This window comes from Pseudorca crassidens, chromosome 1, assembly GCF_039906515.1.
Source record: "Pseudorca crassidens isolate mPseCra1 chromosome 1, mPseCra1.hap1, whole genome shotgun sequence".
Lineage (NCBI taxonomy): Eukaryota > Metazoa > Chordata > Mammalia > Artiodactyla > Delphinidae > Pseudorca > Pseudorca crassidens.
Genome location: NC_090296.1, coordinates 48765177 through 48777377, shown reverse-complemented (window position 1 = coordinate 48777377; position 12201 = coordinate 48765177). Strand labels below are relative to the sequence as shown.

General features: G+C 43.6%; 1 protein-coding gene across 2 annotated transcripts; it reads left to right on the top strand.

The window, feature by feature from the left end:
* Positions 1–236: 236 nt before the first annotated feature.
* Positions 237–10036, top strand: PTGDR (prostaglandin D2 receptor). Of its 2 annotated transcripts, none has more exons than XM_067735789.1 (2): positions 237–1791; positions 8078–10036. In XM_067735789.1, the coding sequence occupies exons 1-2, from the start codon at positions 946–948 to the stop codon at positions 8315–8317; spliced, it is 1086 nt and encodes a 361-aa protein (XP_067591890.1). In that variant the 5' UTR covers positions 237–945; the 3' UTR covers positions 8318–10036. The 2 variants fall into 2 exon arrangements, with proteins under 2 accessions (XP_067591890.1, XP_067591901.1); XM_067735800.1 differs by having other exon boundaries at positions 237–1988; positions 8078–8306.
* The last annotated feature ends 2165 nt before the right edge of the window (positions 10037–12201 follow it).

Below are 12201 nucleotides of genomic sequence, written 5' to 3'. Positions count from 1 at the left end.
AGCAAGCCTCTCAGGGTCACACAGTGAGTAACAGAACCAGGACATAAACCCGGGTCTGACGTCATCAGCACTCTTAATCATCTTCCTCCCACCATGTCTACACAACCACCGTGATTCACGCTACCCAACATCTCCTCTTGGTTTTCCCTGGAGCCACTTGCCTGAAATCTTGAGAGGAGAAGCCATGAAAGCAAGACAGATGGACTCTATAAACAGAAGATCCGGGTTCCAGGTCCAGCTCAAGTACTAGCTCTGTCACCTTGGGAGATGACTTAACCTTCCAAGATCTCAGTTTCCTCACCTAGGCAATGAAGCTCATTGTTCCTGTTTCAGGATCTAGAAGAGAATGGAGCTAAGGCTTAGGTGTTATGCGAAGGTTGGTTACCTTTTCCCCTCCTTAAAGCACTAATGCGAAAACTAGTGGTAGCTCTTTCTCAGCCTCCCAGCCTCTTCTCGGCCACCGCTAGAGTCCCTCCACGCCACCACCTCCTCCTCGGGCCCCTCTCCTCGCAGTGGCGGCGGCTTAATTTCCCCTCCAATTCAGTAGTTCTCTTGCCTCGCAGGAAGGACTGGTCTGGGATGCTGGGAGTCTGCCTACTTTTCCCCTCCCTCCCTCCCTTCTTCCGACTCTGGGCTTGAGGACCTGTCTCCTCAGGATCCGTCGCGTTGGGGCGGAGCTCTTCACTCGGCTGCCGGGGGTCTCTGCGAAGCCGGCGCCGGGTGCGCAGCCTGCAGTGCGTCCCGCCCCGAGGGGCGGGGTGTGACCCGAGAGTTGAGATAAGAGGCGCCTGCTGTGGTGAGCGCGCCGCCATCCGCGGAGCTTCCTTGACGGCTCAGCCTCTCTGGCGGAGCCGCGCCTGGGGCGGCCGGGGGGCTTCTCTGCACGCAGACGCCGTGGCCCCAGCCCTCCCGCAGCCTCCGCTCTGGCTCGCCGCGCCTCCCGCCATGAGGCCGCTGTTCTACCGCTGCTGCAACACCACGTCGGTGGAGAAGGGAAACTCAGCGACGATGGGCGGATTGCTCTTCAGCACGGGCCTCCTGGGCAACCTGCTAGCCCTGGGGCTGCTGGCGCGCTCAGGGCTGCGGACGTGCCCGCGGCGCTCGCCGCGCCCGCCGCCCTCCGTCTTCTACGTGCTGGTGTGCGGCTTGACGGTCACCGACCTGCTGGGCAAGTCCCTCGTGAGCCCCTTCGTGCTGTCCGCCTACGCGCAGAACCGGAGCCTGAGGGGCCAGGCGCCCGCATCCGGCAGCTCGCTGTGCCAAACCTTCGCCTTCTTCATGTCCTTCTTCGGGCTTGCCTCGACGCTGCAGCTGCTGGCCATGGCCCTGGAGTGCTGGCTCTCCCTGGGGCATCCCTTTTTCTACCGACGGTACATAACCCCGCGCCGGGGCGCACTGGTGGCGCCTGTCGTGGGCGCCTTCTGCCTCGCTTTCTGCTCGCTGCCCTTCGCGGGCTTCGGGAAGTTCGTGCAGTACTGCCCCGGCACCTGGTGCTTCATCCAAATGGTCCACGAGGAGCGCTCGCTGTCAGTGCTGAGCTACTCAGTGCTCTACGCCAGCCTCATGCTCCTGCTGGTCCTCGCGGTCGTGCTGTGCAACCTGAGCGCCATGCGCAACCTCTACGCGATGCACCTGCGGCTGCGGCGGCTCCCGCGCTCTGGCCCCAAGGAACGAGCAGAGCTGGCCGCCGGCGAGAGGCAAGAGACCCCGCAGCCCCTGGAGGAGCTGGATCACCTCCTGCTGTTAGCCCTCATGACTGTGCTCTTCACCATGTGCTCCCTGCCTTTAATTGTGAGTCGCTTGGCGCTGAAGCTGCGGGAGACTGAAGCGCGTCGGGCCGCAGTTGCCGGGAGGGAAGGGTGGGGCGCATTGGACGCTGTGCAAGAGGAGCTGCGCCCTGAGCCAGGAGGGTTTGTTGCTGCGTTCCCCGGATCAGCTTCCCTCCACAGCCCCCAGGAGATAGAACCCAATTTGTTGAGCCAAAAAAGGTAAAGCCACAGAAATGTAGGGAAAGCCGGAGCCGGATGGTGTCCCCTTAGCCCCACAGAACCTCTCCAGTTAACAGAACCCCCTCCTCCCTGCTTTCCTCTGGGAAGATCTCAGGGTTATTTATGCACCTCAGGACTTTGAGAAGCAGACCTTGATTCCTCCTTGGCAATACGAGTCCTTTACCGCTTCTCGATGGCTACGCGAGGTTTTATTTCGTTACACCCGCCCATGATTTTAGTGGCGTCAGAAATGGGCAAATGGCACCTGGGAGTTCTCCCCGGTGTTGGCGTGGAAAGGGAATAAGGGAAGGTGCGCTCCTGCCAAAGTGATTTGCACATGTGAGTGACTAAAAGCATAGGTTTAGGTATTTTTTAACTCGTGAGTAAACTTTGAGGAGTGGCGGATGCTGTTTCTGGTACTGCAGCTGCGGGGGATGGTGGCGGCAGAGGCGGAGAGGCTGTTTGGATTAGCAGATGTGTAGGAACGTTTCCGCTGGTGGTGTCGTTCTGACAACCTGTCTCGACAGGTTTTGTTTCTATCTTGGCAAGCGAGGTGACATGTAAAGCCATTATCTTGGGTTTCAATCACTAATGGGGGTGGTGGTGCAGATTGGATTACTTCATCGTTTTGCAGGTAATTTCCCTGCAAATTAGGTCTTGTGACCCTGGCCAAGACACCTAGGAGTGACTGAGGCTTGAGAAACCTTTTTCAGCCTTGCTCCTCTCCCTCTCCAGACCCCTTGGAGTCCCGAGACTTATGTGAATAGGAAAGTTAAGTTTCTCATGGCAGTGTAGCAGCTTGGGGCATTACTTTCAAGGGTGGATGAAAGTGAAATATAGTGTGATTTTTCCCTTAAATGAAGGCCTTAATGTGTTGGGCAAAGAGCTCTCTGGGTTAGGATCAGAACTCCCCAAGATAAATAAATAAATCTCTATCTATAGAAACAGAGAGATAGAGATATAGGTATAGATATTTAGCAGTGGTTTTCAAACTTTAGCACACTCAGACTCATCAGCAGTGCTTTGAAAAGCAGAGCTGGCCGGGCCCCATTCTCCAGAGTTTCTGATGCAGACATGTTTGAAGAATTCAGCAGCCTCTTCTTCACCTGCTGATGTGGGGATCACATTTTGAGAACCACACTCTAAAGCAAGACTTAGCAATCACAGCCCACAGGCCAAATACGTCCTGCGCACTGTTTTAGTGCAGCCCTGGAGTTAAGAATAGTTTTTATAAATAAACATGTACCAGAAATTTGATGACAGGGCACATGAACTCTGAACCCCAATCAAATATGATTCCAAGAAAAAGACTCACTCTTCTCCTTAGTAGACATGTGTTACCAAAAATTGTACTCAATTATTATCACATTTTTAATTCCATCAGTTAAAATTGTAGAAATGTGTTTTCTCTCCCGTTAGTAAGTACCTACTAAATATCCACGATTTGCCTCTTGGCTCATAAAACCTAAAATGTTTGCTCTTCGGCCCTTTACAGAATATGTTTTCGGATCCTTGCTCTAGAATAAGAGCCTTGCTTACCTGTGCTGTGATAAAAGCAGAAATTAACCAAATGCCTGGACATTATGTCCTGAGTTTGAATGTTTTAGTAAGAATAATGCAGAAAGCATAATACATTGGAAAGAACATTGCATTTGACGACTCTCTAAGGAGATTTGAATAACTCACAGGGGCTTGTGAGGATTGAAGGAAATAATGGATTTGAAAATGATTTTCTAAAAAACTTGTAAAGTTTCAAAGACATGCAATGCAGACAGCATTCTTCACAGGAGGTATCATTTCTAGAAAGGATAAGGGCTTTAGCATGGGTTTGAATCAGGTCTCATCACTTACTAAGTATAAAAGCGCTTAGTTATCCTTTCTAACCTCAGTTTCCTCATCTGTGATGCAGATAACTATTCTTACTCTGTAAGGTAGTTTTGAAGATTTGAAGTGTTATATACACATACATACACACTAACCAGGTGCCTGGTGGCCTCAAAAATTATTATTACTAATTATTATTACTACTTATAACTTCCATTTATTATAATTGCCTGCTAGACATAGAAAATTAATTAAGAAATATGACCTCCAAAGATAGTATAATATTTTAAGGCAGTGGTTCTCAAACTTGTTCTAGTCTAAGGACCCTCTTTTCAGTCTTAAAAATTATTAAGGGCCCAAAGATGTTTTATTTATGTGGATTATATCTATTAGTATTTACAATATTAGAAATTAAAAATAAGAAAAATTTTAGATATTATTGTAAAACAAGTTACAATGTACTTATTGCTTGTGTTTTTGCATAGGTGAAAGAGAAGTTTGAGATTTCAAAATTATTTAATGAATGATAATAAAGTGTAGTAATATTAGCAGGTAACATGGGAAAAAACATGTTAAGAGCACAGAAGCACTGAGAACAATCTCTGAAAATGCACATATGTATGTATTACCTTAGAAAGGTCTAGAAAATGCAAGAGTACACAGCACATATTCCATTAGCCATGAGAGTGATGATATCATTCATTACACATCAGGCAGCTTCTGTGAAACTCACTGTACACTTATGAGAGGATGAAAGTGAAAAAAGACAAGTAACATCTTTTTATGAAAATAGTTTTGACCACATAGACACACTGAAAGAGTATTAAAGATGCCCATTCTTTGAAAATCACTTTTCTAAGGAAAGGATTTAGTGATTGGAAAAAATAAGGCTGTATATGAAGGTGGGTAAACTTAAAAAAAAATAATCTTGCTCATCACATAAATATTGTATTTCATTAAGCTGGTGAAAAGTTTGTTGGAATATGATTTTTTAATTAAGTTTGTTATAATGCTGGATTAGAGCAAGATGTTTAGATTGAATTCTCAAATTTCCAATTTGATACGGTAAAAAGAAAGTATAGAGAATATGGGAGGAGCTTTAGTGGCAGTTTGCAGCACGTTCTTTAATGTATACGAAGTATTTTCATCAAAATTATTTTTACCTTAGAAAACCACAGTGTTTTGGAGGTTGGTCGGGAAGCAGGAATGGCTGAAAGAGGGTTTTCACGAATAGATGCAACATAGTAGTTGAGAGGTTTAGAAGCCAGGTAAAGGTATGCACAAGCTTGTGTAATCGCATATATCAGAATCCATGGAGTCAGAGAAGTGGTTAGAGGACCTCCTGCATGCATTGAGATAACTCTTGTGTGTGTGTGTGCGCGTGTGTGTGTGTGTGTGTGTGTGTGTGTGTTTCATTTTGTTGAGCAGAAAGAATGGGTGGGATGCTCCATCCATAGGAGGCTGTTAAAGTTGTGTAAGGGATGGTAGCAAGAGACTGGCCCAGGGAAAAGGGTCAGAAGTGGATTTAAAGAGCTAGAGCAGAGGATGAGGTCTAGGGTGTGGTGATGGGTGAACTGAATGGGAGAGGGCGTTGGAATCAATGTTGCTGTCCTAAGCAGGGATATCCAGCCAAGCTGTCGCTAGAGAACAGGCAACACCAACATTTTTTTGTGGACCCCTAATTTCAACAGAGGGCGCTCTTCTCACACCAGTTCTCTTTGTGTAATGACCTGCATGCGTCGAACAAGCCAGGAATACCATTGATCATCAGAGGATTTTTCAAAAGTCTAGATTGTGTTCAAACGGATGTCTTGTGAGAATTAATAGAATATGTACTTTGATCACTGTCACAAGGGAATCAATTTGTCATACTTTTAGTAAACTCAAAAAATAAATAAAATTAAAAGGCCGTTTGTAGAATATTACATTTCTAATACAAATCAGGTGACTTGAAAGTACAAATAACCTAATAATATGCAATAGAATTGATATGGATAAATAGTGTACAGAAATAAAATTTGTCTTAATTATATAAACATCATTCAGTTACCCAGATCCCAACTAATCAAGCTTTCTCAAATAGTAAGAATTATATCTTGCTGCACTCCACTTTGAGGAGAAAGGAGCAGATAGAAAGATTAAAGTCATAAAAAGTGTTTGCTTTTTCAATCAACTCAAGTGTGTAGCCTGTTGTCATCCATTTATTCATTCATCTCAGATCTGGAACCTACAACATTCCAGGCACTGTAATTCATTGTGGGGATATAAAATGAGAGAAACATCCCATCTGCCCACAGAGCTATAATACTGGGGGTGAGAGGGAGTGACTAGGGCCAGAAAGGAGTTAGAAAAGGAAAGGATTGACTCCTAATTGATAAAATAATAATAATAGCTAATTATTGAATTATTCTTAATGCAAGGACCTGTTCTCAAGGTTGTACTCCTACTATCTCATGCAAATTTCATAACAATCCTGAAAGATAGGTGCAATTATCCCCATTGTATAGATGAGGAAACAGAGTAACTTGCCTGAAGTAACACAGCCAGTGAGGCGATTCTATCTAACCTGGATGGTCGGACTCTAAAGCTGATGAGCTCAACCACCACCTTAACCATCACCAGAGGCTTCGTGATGGGGGTAATGTTTTAGGTCAACCTGGAAAGAAACTAGGATTTGAGCATGTAATCAATGTCCACATCTGTAAAATGGAGATAATGAACATACTTACTTCACAGGACTTTCGTAAGGATGAAACAAACTTTTAAAAGTAAAACACTTAGAACGGTGCCTGAGAATATGAAGCTCTGTGTGGACATTAGCCATTATTATTACTCTTAGTATTATTAAGCAGTGATGATGGGAGAGGGCTTCCAGATAAACTCCGTCTTCCTAAGTGCACTAGATGGGAGTATCTGAGCCTACAGAAAAGAGAATAAAAAGGTAAGGAAACAATTATGAGAACATACATCTTCTCATATCCCTGATTGCGTTGAATGGGTCTGGTCTGTGTACTTATTCATATCCCCTCCCATTAACGTTGAGTTTGCATATTTTCTGGACCATTAGAGTCCATTTTGTCCCATTATGGATTTAGAATCTTAATGAGCATGGGCGATGTAAGAGCACTGAGAAAAAGTGGCTGGCCTCCAACTGAGTGGGAGACAGTTGTAGTGCTGGTCTAGACAGCAGTGTCGGCTGAATGGCAGGAAAGGGATGAAGCAGTTTGCAGGGCTCCCAAGAGGCCAGAGAGCTCAAGGAAGAGCAAGACAATACAGGAGTGGCTGGGCACAGGTAAGTAGGCTTATCGCTCTGTGTATGTTTCTTTTTTCTTCCTAGTCTGAAAAGAGGGTGACGACCACAGAATGATAAGCATCTGTGCTAAAAATGAGTAATTTACGCAAGTTGTCTTCTGTCTTTCCACTGGAATATGTCCTGTCTCTTCACGTTGATTAAACGTTTCTGTTTCAGATGGACTCACAGACATAGAAAACAAACTTATGGCTATCAAAGGAGAAATCAGGGGCAGGGATAAATAAGGGATTTGGGATTAACAGATACACACTGCTATATATAAAATAGATAGACAAGGACCTGCTGTATAGCACAGGGAACTGTATATCTTGTAATAACCTATATTGGAAAAGAATCTGAAAAAGAAAAAAAATACATTTATATGTATATACATATACATGCTGTACACCTAAAACATTGCCAATCAGCTATACTTCAATAGAAAAAAATTCAGAGAAAGAAGAAACAAGTTTCTGTTTCATGGGTGTCTCCACACATGTGACATTTCACAAGTGTGACTTATTTCTGGGCTAACTAAGAATCGAGGACAGGAAGGAGGCAGAGGAAAAAGGGAAGAGAATCAGTGTCTATGGAAGTGAGGTGACTCTGTAAACGACTCAGTAGACTAGATTTGTCCCACTTCAGCTCTTCCTCTACACCGCCAGGTAGGGAGCGGGCAACTCTAGCCCTGCCACACTCACCACAGGTGGACCAGCTCCAGGGACTTAGCCAGGGGCTCCCAGGAGGACCTGGCTTCCACTGAGCCTCCCAGGTCGGCCCTGCACCTCCCTGGCTTCTCACTGGCACCCATCCACTGTGGTGGCCTTAGCTGCTTATAAATTTACCCAAATGAATACTCCAAGCCAAGCTGCCGTACTCTTACGGAAAAGTAATGTTTCCTAAGTGAAGTAAGTGAATTTGTTGCGGCCATCGACCTTCCGCTCTCCTAATTGAACGTTTTTCTTTAAAACAGTATCGTGCTTACTACGGAGCGTTTAAAGCTGTTCACGAGAAAAATGGAACTGCTGAAGAAATTGAAGACCTCCGAGCCTTACGCTTCCTCTCTGTGATCTCCATTGTGGACCCTTGGATTTTCATCATTTTCAGAACATCGGTATTTCGGATGTTTTTTCACAAGATTTTCATAAGGCCTCTTATGTTTAGAAACTGGCACAGCAATTCTTGCGGAACTAGCGTGGAATCCAGGCTGTGACGGTGTGTTAACCTCTCTGGTAAACTCAGGAATATATCACATTTTCTGGCAAAGAACCATGATCAAAAATATCTTACAAGTTATATCCTTAAAACTATGTCCCATAACAAAACATCTAAATGTATTTTCAAAACTATTCGATCGATCTTAATAATGTGTTGTCACTCTTTATTCAAGAACCAGTTCAGTGGGGTTTTTCATTTTGAGTAGCAACTACAATTTCATATATTGTAAACAATGTTAAAAGTCTTAAAGCAATGATAGTAATTATTGCATTGTTTGTACTTGGTGTCCCTAATTTTTTAAGGCGGTCTTGAGACCTCTGGGTCTTTATTTAAATTCAGTAGAAACAACACAGTTTACAATTATGTGATAGGTGTCCTTAAATTTTCTTACCCTGTTTATTTCTAGTGGAACCTGATTTGTTTATTTTGCATCACAATTGCCCCTGTTTAATTCTTTCCTTTGCCAACTGATACAAGTATAGCCTGAATTATAGATGCTCCTCTGAAAAGGGTGATAGAAAATATAACTAGGTGAGGCGTTTGGAGGGTCCTTCCCCCAGCCACCCTCTGGGAAAACGCTCACCACCTTGTGTGAAGAGGCGAAGCTGTAAATAAGTAAACGAAAGGCAAGATGTGACTATGATCTACACCCTAGAGAAGAAAAAATTCTTTTTACCCTTTGAAGTCCAGTTTCTTGTGTGTTGAGGTAGGGGTGTCAGTAGGCATGAAAATTTGGAGTGGGCTACAAAATGTTGTTTCAGTTTTTGGAACCTCCATTTTGTAGGTTTATCAAAATAATGGATTCTTTGGTGGGGAGGGATTTATGGTCTTTGGAAGACAGGGATGTATGACTTCCCAGAGAGTGTGTTTACTAAGCATGGCTGTGACACAGCCGGGCATTCAGCACAGGGACAAGCTCACTCGGGACTCAGTCAGCCTCAGCTGAGAGCAGTGACAATGACCTTAACTTCTACATGTTAGAGCCATATTCTGCCCTTGGTGGAGACCGGAAGACCTTATTGAGGTTCCTGAGAGATACGCTTTCAATCTGGAGCAGAATATGGCCCAGATGGAGCACCACCAAGCACTTTAATTGTACATAATGTTTACAAAGGTTAGCAACACTATGACCAAAAGGGAAAAGTGGGGAAAATACAGCTGCAGCTGTTAAACTAAGCAAGAGACCGTAGACCCAGCCTGCAGGGAAGAACTTTCACCTTGGGTAAAAGATGAAAGTTTTTTCATGGGGGCGTCAGAGGGGTTTCAGCATCTGTGGTGTACCTGACACACTCAGACTCTGAGCTGGACACCTGAATAGCCTGAAACCCCCATTCAGCCATCCCTTCCAAAGATCAGAGTATTTGCCTTACTTTCAGCTTAGCAGCAGCCCCATTTTTTCACCTCTGGTTTATCTCAGAGGTGGTATTGACCTGGAAATACATGTGTAATTTTTGTGTGTAGCAAAACTGTGAAATGGCCAAATTAGGAATACAGGAATTATAATCTGAGAGTATGATGTGATGAAAAATGCACTTGTTTTCAAGTTTAACTCTCGTTTGTATATTTAATTTGTCAGTACCTTTATGTGTTTCATTGTCAGAGGAAGTGCATCTGTTTCATGCTCTCCTTTTGGAAGGTGTGTTATGATCATTATCAAGATCATTTGAAAAGTTCCCAGATACATCAATAAACATAACTTTATGATATTTTGCAAAGAAAATTACTTTTCTTTAGTTTTTTTTAGTTTTTTTTTTTAGTTTTTTTTTTTTTTAGTTTAGTTTAGTTTTTTTATTTTGTTTTGTTTTGTTGTTTTGAGTAAAGGGCTACCAGCAGTCTTTCATTCTCTAGCAGTTTAATAGTGAGCATTTTTATAGGCTGTTCTATTAGCATATGTATTCCTTTAAACAAGTTTGCACAGGTTAATCCAAGGAGGTAGTGGTGCTTTCTGTTTAACGCAGAATGTAGATATAACATCTGGGTGAAATCCATGTTAAGTTAAAAGTCAACTCTTCAATGATCTTCATTGATTTACTCATTAGATCATTAAACATTAAATAAGTTTTAATTGACACATACCTTGGGTCAGGCAATTAGTTAGGTGTGGAGGAAAAAAATACATAAGACTTGGGCTTCCCTGGTGGCACAGTGGTTGAGAGTCCGCCTGCCGATGCAGGGGACACGGGTTCGTGCCCCGGTCTGGGAAGATCCCATGTGCCATGGAGCGGCTGCGCCCGTGAGCCATGGCCGCTGAGCCTGTGCGTCCGGAGCCTGTGCTCCGCAACGGGAGAGGCCACAGCAGTGAGAGGCCCGCGTACCGCAAAAAAAAAAAAACCCATAAGACTTAGTTCTGGCGCATGATTTGCTCATTGTCCAGTGGGGGAGACAAGCACGTAAACAGTTACAACAGAGTATGGAAATCCCAGTGATAAATGTACACACACAGTCCCATTACAGAAGAGGAAACCTGAACTAGGGGTGTTGTGTAGGGTTATCAGAACTTCACAGTGAGAAGATGCTAAAGTGAAATATTGAAGATGAGTAGGAATTTTGACTCCAGTTGAAAACTAAAAAATAGTCTACATAAAACTAAAATAGTCTACATAAGAGGAAATACATGTGGTTAATAAATGTAGAAAAATTCCTGTCTAATCAAAGAAATGCTAAATTAAAATCAAATTATCAAGGACCACACACAAAAATAATTATGACTGTCAATAACAGAAAGGCTGTTAGTAGATAAAAGGAACACTTGTGCTCCCCTGGTGAGTTTGTAAATTTGTCCACCTTTTCTTGATAGCAACCTGACAGTGCGTATCAGGAGCCTACAAGTGTTCTTTTCTACCATTCCAGTGACTCCACTCTAGAATTCTCTTCCAGAGGGGCTGTCACCGTTATGTGCAAAACTCTTCTTTGTAGCATTATTTATAATAGCAAAAAGATGAAAATGAAATCATCTACCTGACCGAAACGGGTTAAACAAACTCTTCAGGTATAATATAGATACACACACAAACATATATGAAAATTATGTAGCCATTAAAAAAAGACATTTTCAAATAATTTATAAAAATTGAGAAGAAAGCTTACAGTGTAATACGAGGTGATAAAAAGCATGATACAATGTATTTTAAGGTATGATCCATAATTAAATATGCATATAAAATACCTTGAAAAAATAAACCAAAGAATCAAAGTGTGAACCACAGTTATCTTTTTTGTGGACACTTTTTCCCACAATTCTTCATATTTTCCAAGTTTTAAAATAATACATCAAAATTTCTTTTATGTGAAATTCTTTTTTTAAAAGAATGAATAGAAATGGACTGAGAAGACAAGGGGGAAAGGCACGAACGGAAATCTTTCACATCTAAAGGACCAGTATGTGCAAAGCCATGCAGGAATAAAGGAGTGTGGCATGTCCAGGCTTAGTTAGTAGCTTCATTTGGCGGAAGCTTGGGAATTATGAGCAGAGGTGGCAGGAAAAGAAGCTGAAAAGAGGGGCAAGTTTCCCACCATCAGGGGTGTTTGGTGCAGGGGTGGAGGTTTGGAGCTCTCGTGGGGCCCATATACACGCTGGAGACTTTGAAGCCAGGGTGCAGTCAGAATGGAGTTTGAGGAAGGCCGTGCTGGTGGTATGAATTGGGGATGGTCAGGTGGGAGGCCTCATGTGGTTGTGCAGTCCGTGCACTAGACCAGGGCGCTGGTTAAGGAAGAGAGTGGGACTCTCTTGCGGGGCTGCTTGCCTGGAAGTGGAGTTCATTGGCTTAGAAGAAAGGGCCCCCTTTGATGATCTTTCTACTGGGAGGAGGGACAAAAAAGGCAAATATGCAGGCCCAGGAGTGCCCTGCTGCCAGGGAGGGAAAGAGGTGAGAAGGAGCT